At 40.3% G+C, this 18621-nt stretch overlaps 1 protein-coding gene across 2 annotated transcripts; it reads right to left on the bottom strand.

Annotated features, from left to right (window-relative positions):
- Window positions 1-729: 729 nt before the first annotated feature.
- LOC140551646 (aconitate hydratase, mitochondrial-like) lies at window positions 730-17491 on the bottom strand. Of its 2 annotated transcripts, XM_072675161.1 has the most exons (17): window positions 17444-17491; window positions 15095-15237; window positions 13530-13788; window positions 11248-11340; window positions 10651-10809; window positions 10270-10420; window positions 9888-9992; window positions 9654-9745; window positions 9160-9265; window positions 7997-8154; window positions 6824-6897; window positions 6566-6677; window positions 6136-6414; window positions 5820-6011; window positions 5406-5538; window positions 4787-4908; window positions 730-4533 (listed from the first exon to the last, which is right to left on the bottom strand). In XM_072675161.1, exons 1-17 carry the CDS (start codon window positions 17477-17479, stop codon window positions 4399-4401), a joined length of 2349 nt encoding a protein of 782 aa, XP_072531262.1. In that variant the 5' UTR covers window positions 17480-17491; the 3' UTR covers window positions 730-4398. The 2 variants fall into 2 exon arrangements, with proteins under 2 accessions (XP_072531262.1, XP_072531263.1); XM_072675162.1 differs by lacking the exon at window positions 17444-17491 and having other exon boundaries at window positions 13530-14555; window positions 15095-15183.
- Between the last annotated feature and the right edge of the window lie 1130 nt (window positions 17492-18621).

Below are 18621 nucleotides of genomic sequence, written 5' to 3'. Positions count from 1 at the left end.
ACAGACCTTACTATCATGTCTTTGTGACCTGAACTAAACACTGTATTTGTTCTATTTATGAATACTGTCTATATTAAATATTGTCAGTGTGTTGCTTGTTGAGCAAAATGTGAGAATCTCATCATACCTACACTGGTTACATGTGGTAAATAGGTAAATCATAAAGCTGTGAGAACAGCCTGAGTGTGTATGGTGTGTATGTAATGCGTTTATGTAATATGCTCGTGTCCTCTGTACATCTGTCATGCTTCAAACTTCCCTCCCCCTCGCAAAGCCTAAAGAAGCAGGGGTTAGTTCAGAAAGCAGGATTTCTCAGTTTAGCCAGATAAGCCCAAAATCAAGCCTGTCCAATATGAGAGGAGCTGAGGGACATTCCTATTAGACCATCCTCAACTTTGGGTTATCTGGCTAACTGAGACATCCTGCTTTCTAAAATCAGACAGCCACTGTATGAGAAATAACGAATGGGCAGGTGTCCCAATACTTTTGTCCATATAGTGTATGATCTGGAAATTAGAGGGTACTGCAAATCTAAAAACACTTAAACAGAAAACAGTTGAACCATTTAACTAAATATATAACACTGAGTGTGTTTACAAGCGCTTGAATGATCAGATAACTGACAATATCTAATATCCATATTCCTGGTGTGATTCAAACACACTTACAGTTTCAGTATGGCGTTTGTGTGTGTGTGCATTTCAATGTAAATCAAAGCCAAAACAACAGTTATTATCTGATATATATTTTATTATCATTTATTTAGGAAACTCTCTAGATTCTCTTTCATCAAAATCTCTGCCAGCATTAAAACTGCGAGCATTCAAATCACATCCTTCAACAAAAGAACAAAAATCAATATTAAAATCAGAACGGAGAGAGACGGAGTCCGATCTCGACAGGTGTTTGGATGTAGATTACGTATTAGATGTCAGAGTGTGTCAGATACATGAATGAATTCAGTGTTGGCGTACAGATTCACTTCAGCAGGTAATGACAGGTGTGAGCTTTTAATCACATCATAGAGCTGCCGAGCAGTTTCCACGGGTGCTGACCACAAGCCCGGTCAGGACAGGACGGGTTGGCTCAGTGAGTGAGAAGCAGGTGCACATGACCACTCTGGAATCTACTCAAGGGAAAGCAAAAATGAAGTGGTATTTGAGTAAATTAATTAATTAGTCTTAAATAAATACAAATTGTCATTGTTTAGTGCTGTGTGACGGGGTGGTATGTAGTACGTCGACTTTTTGGAGAAGAACTACACTCCCACACAGGCAAATTAGCATAGCTAATCTGAATATTTGAACGTAAATACTTTCAAATGAGTCCTAGAGAGTTCTTTGAAGGTCTACAGACAAATTTAAGTGCTAAAGTGTTTTCGTCTCTTGGAAAGGGGTAAAAGGACAAGTATTCACTTTCATAACTCCAATACAGCACACTTCTTCCACGACAGCGATTAAAAAAAAAAAAAAAATGCACAATTACTCAAGTACTTTCCACCCTCGACCTGAGCAAACCTGTTATTAGCTTCCAAAAACAACTCCAAAGCTACATCAGACTCATTCAAAAGGCATGAACCCAGACCAACAGGCAGCCTCTAAGCACAGAAGTCTATAATGCTTGTTAAAGGAAGTGATCCCTGCTTCAAGCTTCTTGATTCTAGTGGCACTTTTCGTGGAGTTTAATGCAGAATATCGAGGAAACCAAGAAAAGACTGGAACCCTGACTGAACCATATACTGTAGGCCAAGCTATCCGAAGCATTTAGCATCAAGTGAGTTTCCTAGAACCCGGCTTTGATCTGTGTCAGAATGCGTCTTAATCTCAATCAATCAAAGGTGGCATTAATTAACAAGAGGGAAAATCAAAGGTGCACATCGCACAGTCAAACCGTACAGAACTCCCTTCTAATCCCAAACAGCACTTCAAACGACACACTATTTACAACTTTTAAACATCAGGGTCTAATTTCACCCAACACTGAGAGATGCTGGGCTTTAAGATGGGCCCTGAGAAGTACACCTTCAGGTCTTCCCACACTCCCGCTTAAAGAAGGCCATTACAATCCGGAGACATCAATCTTGAGTTCTCAGACTATTTATATATGTACAGACTTGTTCAGAGATTTTGGGGCATGTTTTTCTTGGAAATACACTGAAAGAGCGATTTTGACACTTTTAAAAAGTCAGCAAGTGCTTAATCACTGGCCAGTCAATGAATAGAATAAGGACAGAACTGAACCGTATTACTATAACAGGTCAATTAAAAAAAGTTCCCAAACAATCCCCAAATATATGCACAATTAAACGGTTAACATATGAACCAAGTCATTTAGTGGTGTGAAATGCTCCATTATAGAGAATCTTACCCTGTGGTGGTGAACAGAACCAGACCATCTGTCAAAAGCCTGTCTGCCAGACCTCTAAAAGATCTCTGACAGACAGTTATTATATAAAATAAGCTATAAATATTATTCCTCAAGCTGGAGACACTCTTTTACAATACTTGTGTTATGATTTATGGCTTACCTTTTTAAGTCAAAGCTCCAGCCCTGGTGGAGGGATACATGCAGGGCATCCTAAGGCAAATAGTCCCATGACCACAATAGTAAATAAAATTGTGGTCATGGAGACTGACTGAAGAATTCTGGGTCGGTGAGTTTCTCTCTAATGAACCGTAGGGTCACACTAAATGACCGTTCACATCGTAATCTTTGAATTATGCAATTATTCAGGAAGTTTGAAAAGTTAAGGAAACACTCCTATTATGGTACAGATGTAGAGATCACTCTACGGTCCGCCTGGTGTTTAAATGGAGACGCATGCGGAAGAGCCGTTTTATCTGATGAGCTCGAACCCATTTAGCTGCAGTTCCCGTCAACACTCATTCACAAACCCTACACGTCCAACTTACTGAACACGACCACGTTCAGGCCAACCGCAACTAGTCATTTCTTCCTAGCAAGAGACAGACCTACACGACCCTAGATTAGCTTTAATAGGGAGGAGTGAAGCGTAGAGTGTGTGTGTGTGTCTCTATATAAATGTGTGTGTGGCTGGAGCTGTGTGTGTTAAAACAGCCTATAAGCCATCGTTGTGCGTTTAGTTACTCAACACTAGACAAGATGGACAGAGAGCATGTCATCAACGTAAGAGAAGCTGGAGGAGGACAAGGCCACACAAAAACACACCAATAAGGGACAGTGTTTTCTAAGGAGGGTCTCAGACTCAGATGGAGTGATCACACAACAGTGCTGCAGGAATGGAGATTGGTAGGTAATGGAGGTAATATGCTGCTATTTGGGGGAAAAAAGAAAAAAGAAAAAAAAAAAAAAAAAAAAAAAAAAAAAACTCAGCATCTGACTGATATTTAATGATGTTCTTACTGAGCTCCAGACAGACCTCCGATTGTAGGTTAGTGAGCCAACTACTGGAAATGGCCCTAAGATTAGCTATAGGGACACTTATATCCTTTGGGTTTGGCTCAAGACCACCTTTCAATAAAGTTGGTCTCACTAGGCCTCAACTGTAGAATAACTTGGTCTTGGTTTGGGAAGCTTTTGGACTTCATGGAAAATTTCTTATCAGTAACCAATTCAGGAGAGCGTCGTAACGGCTCCCTACTTCCTATAGTGTGTTAGAAAATTCTGAACCTGTTACTTCACCCTTGATGAAGTGAGTGTTTTAGACTTTGGGGGAAGCTGTATGGCTTAGACCCATACAGTTCAAATACAGGGAGATGAAATGACCAGTATACATTTGAAGCAATATAGGGGAGTAGAAGTCTAGTGAACTACATAGGGTACATGGAGGGAGCCATCTGGAATTCAGTTCAAGAATCACCTTGGAAGCAGCAGACTGACAGATGCTGCAGCAGCTACTACGTCACAGGATGGCTAAAGGAGTGAAAAGAGAGAGTAGGCGGAGTGTGAGAGAATGTGGGTGTGTCTACAGGTGAAATACCACAACAGCTACAGTATCAGGATGTTGACAGTTCACTATAAAAAAAAACAAGGAGTGGTAAGATATATACATTTAACACCAATATGTGCCTGTGAGTGTGTGTGTGTGTCCTTGTCTACCTTGTTAAGGGGGCACAATGTTAAGATCTACACAATACAATAATCCTGAGTGAGAGTGTTTGTGGTGTGTGTCTGGTGTGCGCGTTCAATCTGTACAGCGACCTGTTTGTGTGTGTGTGTGTGTGTGTGTGTGTGGTGTGTAAAAATGTGTATGCGCCTGGTGTATAGTCTGCACTTTCTAATAAAAGGGTAGATGGGTAATCAACTACTAGCACAGCTGATTACAAACTACTTGTTTTTCTGTCCCCCTTTAAACTCCTCCCATTCATTTACATGAGCCCATCCATCACTAACTCCACCCCTGACGCCGCCTCCTGTTCACTTCTGCAGCTCCTTCATCCTGTTGAGGGCAGAGCCAGCCTGGAACCACTCGATTTGGGTCTCGTTAAAGGTGTGGTTCAGCACGATGTTTTCTGAACTGCCGTCAGAGTGTTTCACCACAGCTGTCACAGGCTAGAAGGACAGGGCGAGAGAGAGCGAGAGAGAGAGAGTGTCAAATGAAATATGGGTAATAATTATGCTCACATTACAATTATCATTATTATTATTACTGCTTAACTTATTATAATTAATAAAGTCATGTTGCCTCTCTGCAGTAAATGTAAGGTTGATCAGCATGGCAGCTCAGTGGCTGAACAGCTGCTGAAGAGCAGAGCAGGACGGAGAAGAGCAGAGGGCCCAGAAGGGCACAAAAGAGTGGACTGACCTTGCCTGGGGCGAAAGACTGGAGACCAGTGATGGAAATCTTGTCATCAGGACGGATCTTGTCATAGTCCCGAGGGTCTGAGAAGGTCAGGGGCAGCAGGCCCTGCTTTTTAAGGTTAGTCTCTGTGCAGAGAGAGAGAGTACAGTAAGTTTGTATACAAGGTTTATGTTAATCAATATAACATGTATATAATCAATATAACTGTAATAATGCACAATTAAGTATGTACTCTTCTTCGGTTATTTTTATACCATATTTTCACTATTTTCAGGGAATTGTTTCCCAAAGAATTACAAACTAATTTAATTGAGGTCACAGATTTACACCACTACTGTCTCAGAGCACGGATCACCAGTTTCCAATAAGTATGCTAGGGTTGCAACAGCAGAAGATTTTCCCTGTATGATAACCACTATAAATATCATGGATTTTCGCTATCACAGTAAACAGTATTTTACAATTCCTCCTCTTCTTCTTGGCTCAAATATCTAGTGCGCTGCCACTATGGCCGTGTTCTCTCTTTTCGGGTGGGTAGATGGCACTCTCTCCCTTCATCAGTTTTTTAAACGATGTTGGCCGGCACTGATGTCCGTTAGCTGAACACATGAAAAACACACACCGTGGATTCTGGCGAAGCTCTTGACAATGATGACTCTTCCTCCGAGGTGTCGGGGCTCCAGAGCAGCATGCTCTCTGCTGGACCCCTCGCCGTAATTCTCATCCCCCACAACCACCCACTGCACACCGTTAGCCTGCGTAAACACATTCTGGTAAAACAGGCATCCAAAATTTCCTGCCCCATCTAATCTCCAAGCCACATACATCAGTTATATGAGCTGCAGCTAACAATTATTCCTATTTTATTTGATTATTATTTCATTTATCATTTGGAATATGGTGTTACATTTACTCACTCATGTTTAGCAGACTGATAATTCTCCACAAGAGGGTGCTATTAGCATTCAACTAGCTAAGGGTGGTTTATACTTAAAACTGTTAACTATTAATACAGACACTGAAATAAATTCTGTACCTTATAGAAGCGAGCCACATCTGGCACGCCGCCATACTCTCCAGTCAGCTGGTTTTTGATCTTGTTGACGGCATCATTTTCGATGTTAACTGCTCCGATCAGCAGGTTGTTGGAGATGTTGTCAAGATGACCACGGAACTTCAGCCATGGGCCAGCAGCACTGATGTGATCTGTGGTACACTTTCCCTTCACCTGAGAGACAGCGAGACAGCGAGACAGACGGAAATGTGGGTCATCATATAGTCCTATATACCTGCATACAGCCTTCAATGAGGGTAAAATCCAAACATTATGTCCAAATGCATGTCTTTCTCACCTTAATCAACACCTGTAGGTCCTCCAGATCTTTGCCGTCCCACTTCTGGAAGGGCTCGAGCAGCTGCAGCCTGTTGCTCTGCGGGTTCACGTCCACGTTGACTGAACCCCCCACCTTTGGTGGGTGCTGGTAGGTGTCCTCACCGGGGTCGAAGTCTCGCGCCGGCAGCTCATCGCCTGTAGGGGGCACCAATTTAAACTTCTCTCCTTTAGGATCGGTCAGGAAATCTGTCTCCGGGTTGAAGTTAAGGGTTCCGGCTATCGCCAGAGCAGTCACGATCTGAAAGAGGGAGAGAGAGGGAAGTTTTGTGTGTGTGTGAGTGAGAGAGAGAGAGAGAATCAGAGTCTGTGTGTTTAGCTGTGTAAGTCAGTCGGTCAGTGCCAGTTTGTGAGTGTGCGTGTATGTCTTCTACAGGGGGATCAGAGTGTACCTCAGGTGAAGTGACAAAAGCATGTGTGGCGGGATTGGCATCATTCCTGGCAGTGAAGTTCCGGTTGAAGGAGGTAACGATGGTGTTTTTTTCCCCTTTCTTCACGTCACGTCTGGCAGAGACACACAAACACCAACATATTCATATTTTTACACACCCTTTATCCATACGATAAACCTGACACACACACAACACAGAGAAACATGATGTCCCTCAATTAATCAGGAGGTCACTTTATAGTGTATTATTGTTCTTTACCTGTCCCACTGTCCAATACACGGCCCACACGCATTAGCCAGAACCACACCGCCCACATCTCTCAGGATCTTAGCCTGTGCACAGAAACATTAAAAATGTCAACAATGTAAAATCAGTAAAAAAAATAAAAAAATAAAATAAAAAAAAAAGCCTATACACTATATGGACAAAAGTATTTGGACACCTGGTCATTCCTAGTTCCCTCTGAAATCAAGGGTATAAAAAAAGAGCAGATGCTGCTTTTGCTGGAGTAAATGTCTCTACTGTCCAGGGAAGAAGGCTTTCTACTAAAACTTTACCAAGGTCAGGATGTTGCATGTTCAACACCCCATCTCATCATCCCCAACTCATACAGTACTGGATGGAGCAGCATCCATCATTCCAGAGAATACAGTTCTTCCACTGCTCCACAGCTCCTCAATGCTAGGGGGCTTTATACCTCCTCTAGCCCACACTTGGCATTAGGCAGCATGGTGCAAACAGGTTTGTGTGTATCTACCTATTCTATTGGCAGTACTTCTCCAGAGAAACTGGATAGGCTGTGTGTGCATTTGCAACTTAAAGTAGCTGAATGCATTTATCAGAAGAGGTGCCACAAACATTTGAACATATAGCATGTATACAATTATTCTAATGTTCTACAATGTGCAGCTATACAGGTTTCAAATAATTGGCAGATAAAGATAAATAACTAAACCATAATAATAAAGTAATCCAGGTAGTATTTATAGTTACAAAATTATAAATTTTAATAATTTATTAATTAGATGTATTTATCTATAAATACAGAACCATAGTAGACCTGCAGGAAACTGAGAAAGCTACGTAACACCAAAGAGGAGGTTGATCATGAAAATCTGATATTATTTATCTGTATTAATCATTTAACTTAATTATAAAGGTAAAAGATAAATATGCAATTTTTTTACCGTTTTATTATTTTAATGAAAAAAAATCTATAACCTAATTTGTAATAATACAGTCTATTATTTCTCACTTAGCTTTTTCTCTCATATATTTTGGCGTCTAACAGAAATTCACATTTACAAAAAGATATTTTTGTACATTTACAGTGTAATGAAAAGTTATTTTGTATAATGTATAATTATTATCTCTGTAAACAGTAGGGTGTGTGTTTTGTGAGTTATGTTGTGTTTAATTCTGTGAACATACGTATCCGTCTCTCTCGATGGTAGCTCTGATCTGCTCTGATCCAGGCGTGACTGTGAACTGGGCTTTGCACTTAAGGCCGCGGTCCAAAGCCTGCTTAGCCAGAGAGGCAGCACGACCCATATCCTCGTAGCTGGAGTTAGTACAGCTGCCAATCAGACCTATCACACACACACACAGCCAGTGATATAACTGTATGCTGTTTGATGGCCTTCATATTATGAGAGTATGCACTCTGAGTGAGAAGTGAAGTGACCATCCAGTGAAAACTCAGACGGACCCAGGCTTCCCCTTGACCCCAAACACGGTCAATCAGCCAAAGCATGAGCCAAACCTAAAGTGGCTAATGGAAGAGCGATGGAAGCTTATATCCCACCAATTAACACTGAACAAACTACATGCGTACCTCACATATTTACCTTAAAGCAGGGTGAATCGCTCAGTTATCTTGGGTTATTATCTGTGGTTATGATTCACTGTTATCTAACATTTCGGGGACTAGAGCATGTCACATTGCTACAAACAGTACCAGCAGCCATGTTGGAGCCTGAAATTTGTCTTTTATTGAAAAGATTTAATAATTAAATTTAAATTTAAGGTAAAGGGAAAATGCATACACCGATATCATTCATGTGTTGTGAATATTTGGATATAGATAAGTAGTGTTAATGTAATGTCCCAATACCAGACATTTGGTAGTCAGTACCAATATCACTGCAATTCCTTGATGCTCGATACATCCAAAATCTTGATTTATCCAAAAATAAAAACAATGAACTTAATATTAATATTGTTTGTTTGCTAATTGATAATTATTTGTTTGATGATTGAAAATTGATAATCGAGTGTTTATATTAATTATTTTTATTAATTAGATTGACAAGGATACTTCTAATACTTATTTTTTATTCTAGTCTCTCTCAAAGCTCCAAAACATCAGAAACAGCTAAACAGGGGGTTAAATCTGACATATATTGTAACATTTCGTGAGTAAACATCTCATCTGTTGATTTTGGACAGTGTTGGGACTTAAAACAGTCAGTTCACTGTTCGGACGTGTATGATTGACCGCAACGCCCCTCCTCGTCGTGCTTTCAGTACCGTCTTGGTAAGGAAGCATTGTTTTTTGTGAGTGGTCCCTAGTATTACTTTGTGTGATTACTCACCCACTTTGACCTCGAGTGGCCAGCCGTTCTTCTGAGCTGTAGCTCCAACTTCAGACACTGGATGAGCCAGATCAGGAGTGAAGGGTCCATTGATGTGAGGTTTTAGCTAACATGAAAAAAGGCACACAACCAGTTATATAACTGTATAAAACCATGATATACAGTATATAATTCATATTCAACTCTTTTCTGTAACATTTTGTGACCAATCATGAGCCAGGATGCCAAGATAACTGGTTTTAAGGATATAATGAAGTTTATAATTGCAGTGATAAATTATACATTGTCAAATTTGAATACTGATAACATTTACAATCACACAGTAAAGGGATATATATATATATATATATATATATATATATATATATATATATATATATATATATATATATATATATATAGATAGATAGATAGATAAAGAAGAGATGTTGCCCCACCCCTAGTCCTGAACCAAACAATGTCATGGATATCAGTTCATGCTGCAAGTGACCTACCTCACTCAGGTTGATCTCAATGAGCTGGTCATACTGGCAGCCTTGGTCAGGAACCAAACAGTCTTTATACTCATCCGCCAGCTCAGCAATCTCTGAAAGACAAAGAAAGTGAATCAAGATCTGTGTTAGAAAGTGTTTCCTACATCTCCTACATTTTTCTCACACTTATTGGACCACTTTCCTAATGTAAACAATTGCAAGAAGCCACCGGGGACAATTTGCGTGTGGAACTACCTTTACGCCCTGTCTTGTCCAGGTAGGTCTTCATGCGGTGGTTGTAGGGGAACACAGAGGTAGTGGCTCCAATCTCAGCTCCCATGTTACAGATAGTGGCCATGCCTGACAGCAGCATTAAAAAAAAAAAGACAATCAGATTTACAGTGCCCAGCTATGTGCCCCGCAAGTCCTGGAGAACCACTGCACAGCACATTTCAGAGCACGTCGTTCTGCTCAACACACGTAATCCAAATATAATGATCTAACCAACAACAAGCCTGAGGTAAACTGGCTGTGTCAGAGCAGAGGAAAATGCAGGTCAGCAGCCCTCTAAGGCCAGAATATGGATGAAGCCCTCATTTCGATTCTCAGTCACGGTGTAAAAGGTAAGGGTGTGTACCTGTGCAGGAGATGGAGTCAACTCCAGGTCCGTGGTACTCCACTATAGCACCTGTGCCTCCTTTCACAGTCAGGATCCCTGCGACTTTCAGGATGACATCTTTCGGCGACGACCAACCTGAAAGAGTGCCGGTCAACTTTACCCCAATCACCTGTGTGTGAGAAAGAGAGAGAAAGGGAGAGAGAGAGACAGTTAGGACTGCTATAGCAAGGGTAAACATCATCAGCTGTCTTCTAAGCTTGAAAATAAAAGAGAATAAAGTGATCTGAAAATTCTGCCCTTCATGAAAGGCTGCGTGAAAATCAAAGAGACAGTAAAAAGAGAGAGTTCAAAGGGAGAGAGATGAAAGTCTGTGGATGGTTTATTTCTGAAAGAACTTACATTGGGGCATTTCAGCTCCCATGGAATTCCCGCCATGACATCCACGGCGTCGGCTCCTCCCACTCCGATACAGATGGCCCCCAGGCCGCCGCCGTTGGGCGTGTGGGAGTCGGTGCCAATCAGCATCACTCCAGGGTACGCATAATTTTCCAGAATAATCTGCAACAGATAGAAACAGGTCAAGACACTCTTTTTAGGCCAATAGTTAATCAGTGTCTACAGTGGAGGAGTCACACAAAAAAATTGACTCTTTCAAAGCAAGTCAATGGAAAATGACTCCAAGTAATCAAGATTTTAAGTGAGGAATGGAAAAATGGAGATACGCGTGTAAAAGTGTGAGCAGCTGAAGCGGTCTATAAAATTGGACCGCAGCAGGCAGCTAAAAACAACATAAATATAGAATATAGTGTATCTAGTGAAATACAGATGATAAAAACTTAATTTATTTTGGCCAAAAATATGTTACACCTTACTGAATATTATTATAATGGATTAGAATTGACCTCTACATTTAAATTGCTTAGATTTTTTATATAGTTACACTTCTACTAGTTAACTTTTTACATAGCTATGTGTGTGTGAATAAGTGCCCTTTACCTGGTGAATGATTCCCGATCCTGGTTTCCAGAAGCCTACGCCGTATTTGGCTGCAGACGTAGCCAAGAAGTTATAGACCTCCTGATTCACTTCCTGGCGTTAAGAGTGGGGAAAAAAGGTGTTTCAGTGTCCAGCTGATGACTGAAATGATGAGCTAGTATAAATCCCATCAGCCTAGACCTAGTCCATCAGCCACAACATCTGCTTCTGTAGTTTAGCACTCGAGCTACAAGGCTAAGATCAGTTATCAAACAGTACATCAATAGAATACAGTCAACAGTTGTGATGTGGTTTGAGCAGGCTGTGAGCAGTGTGTGTGTGTGTGTGTGTGTGTGTGTGTGGGGGGGGGGGGGGGTGGGGGGGTGATTTAGAGAAAGGATTTGGGTGACGTCTATTGTTTGTGAGCTTGTAGCTCCAGCGCTAAACTAAAGATGTGACACCAAAAATATCTTGGCTGCTTGACTACAACTGGGATAAGCGGAAAATTCTAAAAATATGATTTTTATCTAAACCAGCAGTACACATTAAAGAGCATTTTTTGCTCTTTGACTCCCCCTACAGTTGAGGAGTGTAATCCACTGCAGTAAATCTTGCTTAGAGCGCCCCTTACACGGACTGCTGTGCATTTCTGGACAAGCTGGGAGACGCAGAAGCAGCATCTGAAGGTAGAGAAGCATGTGGACTGAGGTGGTAGAGTAATACTACAGGATTTTACACTAATATGACTCATATGCAGCATTACACAGCAGTTCTGGAGAGAGGTTCTCGTAGTGCAGCTCTAGCAGCGTGGGCAGTGGTCAGTACTCATAAGCTAATCTTTACATCATTTTAGTGTTCAGTTAAACCCTGTACCTTAACCTCAGACTTCCAGGTTGATTTAATTATCAAACACAGCCGGACTATAACCTCAGCACCAAACAGAAGTACAGCTTAATTTAACCCACAATCCGTAACCCAGCCATTACTGTCTCACTGTGTCATTTCTGTACTGTACTGTCTGAATCATTTACTGAAAAGAAAAATTCAGTTCATATCAGAAAGCTTTTTATAGTGTATAATTCTCTCGTCAGGGTTCCTCTCTTTGAGGCAGGGAACACTTATTAACTTGGCTAAGTCACTCCTCTCGTCTTCCATTTTTCTCATGGGTTTTCTCGTGGGTCTGTTGTCTCCAGTATCTCTGTACCTTCGACTTGCCTCCTCTGCTCCCTCTGTGTTTAGACAGTAGGCTGTTCACAGGTGTTACATTTCATTGCATCACTGGAGTCCAAGGTCTACCTCGCCTCCTCTTAAAAACTTGATATGCCCACTGGGAGTTTATGGGAGCTTCAGATTCAGCACTTATTTGAGCCAACAAAGCACTGCTCCAGGTCCTTTCTGCCTAAAAACCCACAGCATTTGCTACCCATACAAACAGGTTTCTTTACCAGCCTAATAACCATCATACCACAACCTGCGCTAAGGCAAATACCACATACACACCTAGAGATCAGGGGGCGCTGCCCATGCTGAACTTTCAAAGGGGCGTTGCCCTTTCAGGGGGGCGCTGCCCAGGCTGACCTTTCAGGGGGGGCTGCCCATTCTGAAGTTTCAGGGGGCGTTGCCCGTGCTTAACCTTCAAGGGGACGTTGCCCGTGCTTAACCTTCAAGGGGACGTTGCCCGTGCTTAACCTTCAAGGGGACGTTGCCCGTGCTTAACCTTCAAGGGGACGTTGCCCGTGCTTAACCTTCAAGGGGGCGTTGCCCACTTTCAAGGGGCATTGCCCATGCTTAACCTTCAAGGGGGCGTTGCCCGTGCTTAACTTTCAAGGGATGTTGCCCATGCTTAGCTAACAGGGGGCGTTATCCATGTTTAACTTTTAGAAGGCCATTGCCCACTTAATTTTGCATCGTACTACCAGCAATTCAAACAATTTATTTAAATTCATCATCACATTGTGAATCAAATGAATTATTTACACAGTCTTCACTCTTATCCCAAGTGTAGTCAAGCCATGTCTGGTGTATGAAGTTTGATCCTTCAGTTTTCCTCCAGATCTAAGAGCCTAATGTAGCTAACAAGTATTTAACCACCACTTCCCACCAAGCAAACTTCAAACCCTACATGTCTCGGCCCAGTAACTTCAATTTGGATAAAAGCTACAACTGGTGTAAATCTTCTTTCTCCAAACTATTCACAACTGCACCAAAGAGGGTTAAATATAACCAAGCTGGTTGTTCAAACAGAAATAAACCTGAGATAAGAACGGGAGCTAATTGACGTGTAGAACAGTATGCTGTCCCACCTTGGCTCTCTGAAGGTCCTGAACCCCACCGATCTGGGCCTCTATCAGATGGTCACAGTGGATGGTGGAGGGCACGGCCACTCTGGGGAGTCCGCTGCTGATGAACTGCAGCATGGCCATCTGTGCTGTAGCGTCCTGCATGGCCACCCGGTCCGGCCGCAAACGCAGGTACGTACGGCCTCGAACGATTTCCTGTCCTACGGGGTCATCCAGGTGGCCGTACACAATCTTCTCAGACAGAGTGAGGGGACGGTTTAATCTGGTCAGGGAGAAGCAGACAAGGCCAGAGAGGTGGTGAGGATGATTCATGACTGACCACAACAACTGCCTTCCTCAATTACACAATGAAAGTGTAGATATCTGACGCTGTTAACAGCAGTAGTGACTCGTATAGCTTGATTAGCTAAGGAATAAGGACCTAATAAGGATCATAACTGACTGAATCACAGTGAAATTGGAGCTTTACAGCCTAGAAATTCCATGTGATTCTGAAATGCTGCAGGATTGTGCAACTTCCCCTACTGTCTGCTTCCAGAGCCAACACAGACACATTCCAGTAACAGCTTTAACAGATCCAGACCTGACCACTTCATCTAGAGCCTTTCAACACCTGCAATTCTGATAGCTCATGACACAAATACTACTAAGATCACTGTAGAGCACCTGCTCGCTCTTACAACCCACCCAGAGTCCACCATGACAACAAGATTTGTTCAACTGTCATCAGTGTATGGACAGAAATAACCTGACCATCCTATTCAGAGAGGCGCAGGACCCGTCCTAAGGGCTGATTCGGGTGATTTACTGCTAGAACACATTTGCTAAGCCTCATCACATTTTAAACTAGCCAGGTTCTAGTTGAATTAGACTCCTTTTCAGCGACGCCACAGTAATCCCAGTCTCATATCGTCCAGTAGAGTACAGCACTGTAGATCTTGTGACAGTGATTCCAATTTTAGAGTTCCTCCTGCTCCAACAAATCAGCTTATTAGCACCCCCTTTTTTAGTGCTGAGGTGGTGTTCCAGCTGGGGATACATGAAAAATGCACAGGACGTGGGGGTTACTCCAGGACCAGCGCTTTATATGGTATCAACCAAACTGTGTCAATGCAGTAGCACAAATTTCTATAACCATGAAATTTCAGTATTTCTGTGTACCAAAATCTAAACTGCTGATTGGCTGGTAAGCGTGTCATTAACATCAGCAAGTGTGAATACAATGTCTGTTGGAATAGGGTTTTTGTTAGGTTTGAAAAAATAAAATAAAATAAAGGAGGTTAAAATTAAGATTTGTACAAAAACAGTCTACAATTGGTTTCTATGCAAAACAGAAACTTTTACTAAAGGTTGGAGAATTTCTGTTTCATGCTAATTGGGTGCTGACTCACCCTGCTGCTTGCCATCATTTACCAAAACTGAATGAAAGACATACTTCATGTTAATTTTGCTAAAAAGTAATAATAAATAATAATTCAGTCACTCTCAGTCTGGATAAACGTCACAGAAAATGCTGCTTTTTGTTACCAGCACACTAACAGACATCATTCCCAGGTGATGGGACAGACCTTTTGCGCACAATGTTGATGTTGTTGTGCATTTTCTCATAGTTGACGGTCGAGCCAGTCTCAAAGCGGCTCATCGCCACTTTAGCTTTCGCACTGAGGGCGGCGGAGACATGGAGCCGCCTGGCCCCATCGCCCAGGACAAGCTGAGGAAAAAAGGGGAGAGATTTAGGTTGCTAATCAAAACATTGATATTGGTGTATTTTACAATCACTGTCAGAAATTATAATAATAATCATCATCTTTTAAAAAAAAAAAAAAAATACTATATATAAATGGAGCATGAAGAATTTTTCTTCATTTATATTTAATGGTAAAATAAGGATCTTTGGTATGTTTGACCCCACGTGCAGGTAAAGTAACCTTATTTGAACTTAGGTTATAAGTGTATGAAACTAAAATAAAAATTGTTTAATTTTAAGTGTTAATACTGTAAATTACTTCTAACAAGCTTCAAACACACTATAAATAATCCTCCACCATGAAATTGTGCCTGACAAAATAACATCCTCTGCTGTGACGCAAAACTTATCAATAAACCAATCAATAAACCGGGCAAATACACAGTCTGTAAACTAATTTCAGAGTAAATCCAGTAAAGTCTTCAGCAAAAGTATAAATAAAGTAAAAGGGCATGTTAGGCTACGTTAAGAGATGCCCAACTGCTGCCAACTGGGACCAAAAAAAGAATCACACAGTAAGAACTGTCCTCTCCTGTGACGTAAGCAGAGCATCACGAGAAAGGACACAAGCTATTTTGACCGAGGCCTATTTACAGCTTAAAAAGAAATATTTGTTAAATTAAAAATGCTCATTAGAATAAAATCTATATTCTATTTATATAAAATAGATCTGTAGGAGTGTGTGTTCTGTCACAGCAGACAAAATAAGGACCATCATATACTGAAAGAAAACCTGCAGAAAACCTCAGGTTCAAAATGACATGACTGCAAATGTCTGAACAAATTTAACTAAAGTGATTTTCAAGATTTCACGCTGAAATGAGTCCTAAAGAATCTGAATATTCCTGCCGTGATGTCAGTGAAATCCAGGTGTAATAAACCATAAAAATGACTCATTAACATCACATGAACTGTATGAGACAAGATACAGCCAACTCCCCGTGCTTTTTTTTTTTTTACTTCAATTTCTACCTAATTTTTAGACGTTGCTACTGATACCTTTAAGCTAACTTTATTCATTTAAACTTATATATGACCTGAAGTCGTTATATATTCAGACCAGAGGCTGGGACTGACTTTGGCGGACTCGGCTGGTCATACAGAACATAATCAAACGTAAAGGTGACTTTGCTGTTAAGCAGGAACAGATAGGAACAGATCTCGACTCCCCTCTGACAGCCCAATAAATGATATTTTAGAGGTTTTTATGTTCCAACACAGCTTTTATTCACCACTAACCCTTTAAATAGATAAAGATAGCTGGTTCAGAGGGTCTAGCCTGGGTCCTTCACCCATTGCTGTAGTGAGGGCACACAGGCCGCAGCCAACAGGTCACTCAATCTTCCCAGCAATTTCCTTAAATATGAGTGTCAGATATAATATTCCTAATTAATAACTAATGAGTTCTATATGAGACTGGAAAAGGTTAAATTACACGTTTTTCTATTTTAATATTTTTTTCTTTAACCTCATTGTCATCATGATGTGACATCACTTCCGGTTTTCATTAGATATAAATCGCGTTTTATTTTAATCTTTTAATAATAAATATGAGTTTTTTAAAATATGTTTAGCTCGTTAAGAAACCTAAATTTCTTAAAATTAAATTAAAATTCATGTTTTTATTGCGAATCAAAACAACTTTTGTTGACACTGAATAAGCAAATCTATAAATCTGCAAATCAACTAAAACAGATAATCAACAGCAGAAATGTCGCCAAAAAAAATAGGATGATTATTTAAACATTTATTAGACTGTTATTAGACTGTTTTAGACATTTATTAGACTAAAGTTTAACCCAGCGCGAACTTTTCCAGCTTCGTGAGAACGATATTTTTTTAATTGCGCATTAGATATTAGTATAAATAACATTTTCTGTTCCTTTAAGCCAGAAGAGTGTTCCCAAACTCCAACCTGTGATAAAAGCTGCCTGTCAGAGCAGGTACCGGAGGGCTGCGCAGGGCGCTGGGCTGATCCGCGCTGTGGGTCACGGTGACCCGGGCGGCTCACGCTCACACTCCGCGCTTCTTAAACACAGACAAACCCCTCCCTACCCACTCCTAACAGCCGCCACACATCACACTACACCCGAACTGAACATTCACGGCGTGTCTTCAGCCATACGCGACGGAAAAAAGGCTAAAAATCCATTTAAAGACGTCAACTCACCCTTAATCTACTGACAGTCATACAGTAGGACGCCATTTTGCTCGCTGACAAAGATGTCGCTGGGCGGTGACGTCACGCGTCCACTTTTATAACCTCTGCGTTTCGCGAGGTCCTCACAGATACACAGCAACACAAACGAGCTGTTAAATATTTATGAAGTTTCCCTCGTACATTAACAATCCCCTAACTGATTATTAATTATTTTTAAAATTATGCTGCTTATTTCTATTATTATTAAAAGTAAGAACAACACAAACGTGTCAGTCTGCTCCACTCAGCTGCCAGGTCGTATTGTAACGCTGTCAGAGCCACTGATTTATCAATAATATCGATCAAATCACACCTGACTTTTACAGAGTTTATATCTCAATTAAAGTCCATTAAAGTATAAAACAACTGAAACCAGTTTTCACACCTACAGTGTAGTGTGCACATTAACAGCTAAAAGGCTTCCCATCATCTTATTTCACCAATAATTGATTATTGGCAGAATCATATAAACTCACAGTTTAATTATTATATAACTTTCTTATGGAGATGAGAGACAGCAGGGATTTTAGACACCTGCTTTTAGATACAATGTCAAGGTTTTTGCATTGTTTTGACTTAATAAATATGCAATTATGTGGCAGTGTGTGTCTGTGAGTAGTGGAGGAACATATAATATAATATAATATAATATAATATAATATAATATAATATGATATGATATGATATGATATAATATGATATGATATGATATGATATGATATGATATAATATAATATAATATGATATGATATGAGATTATATGATATAATATAATATAATATGATATGAAATTATATGATATAATATAATATAATATGATATGATATGAGATGATATGATATGGTATGATATAATATAATATGATATGATATGATATAATATAATATGATATAATATGATATGATATGATATGATATGATATGATATAATATGATATAATATGATATGATATGATATGATATGATATGATATGATATGATATAATATGATATGGTATGATTTAATATAATATAATATAATATAATATAATATAATATAATATAATATAATATAATATAATATAATATAAAATAGGACAGCATGTATTGTGTGTGCCACACAGCTCCAAGGGCCTGAGGATGTGGGTTCAGTCTCCTGAAAGCACACAT

Source organism: Salminus brasiliensis, chromosome 3 (genome assembly GCF_030463535.1).
Source record: "Salminus brasiliensis chromosome 3, fSalBra1.hap2, whole genome shotgun sequence".
Classification (NCBI taxonomy): domain Eukaryota; kingdom Metazoa; phylum Chordata; class Actinopteri; order Characiformes; family Bryconidae; genus Salminus; species Salminus brasiliensis.
Note: the sequence above shows the minus strand (reverse complement) of the source record. Positions and strands in the feature narration are given on the sequence as shown.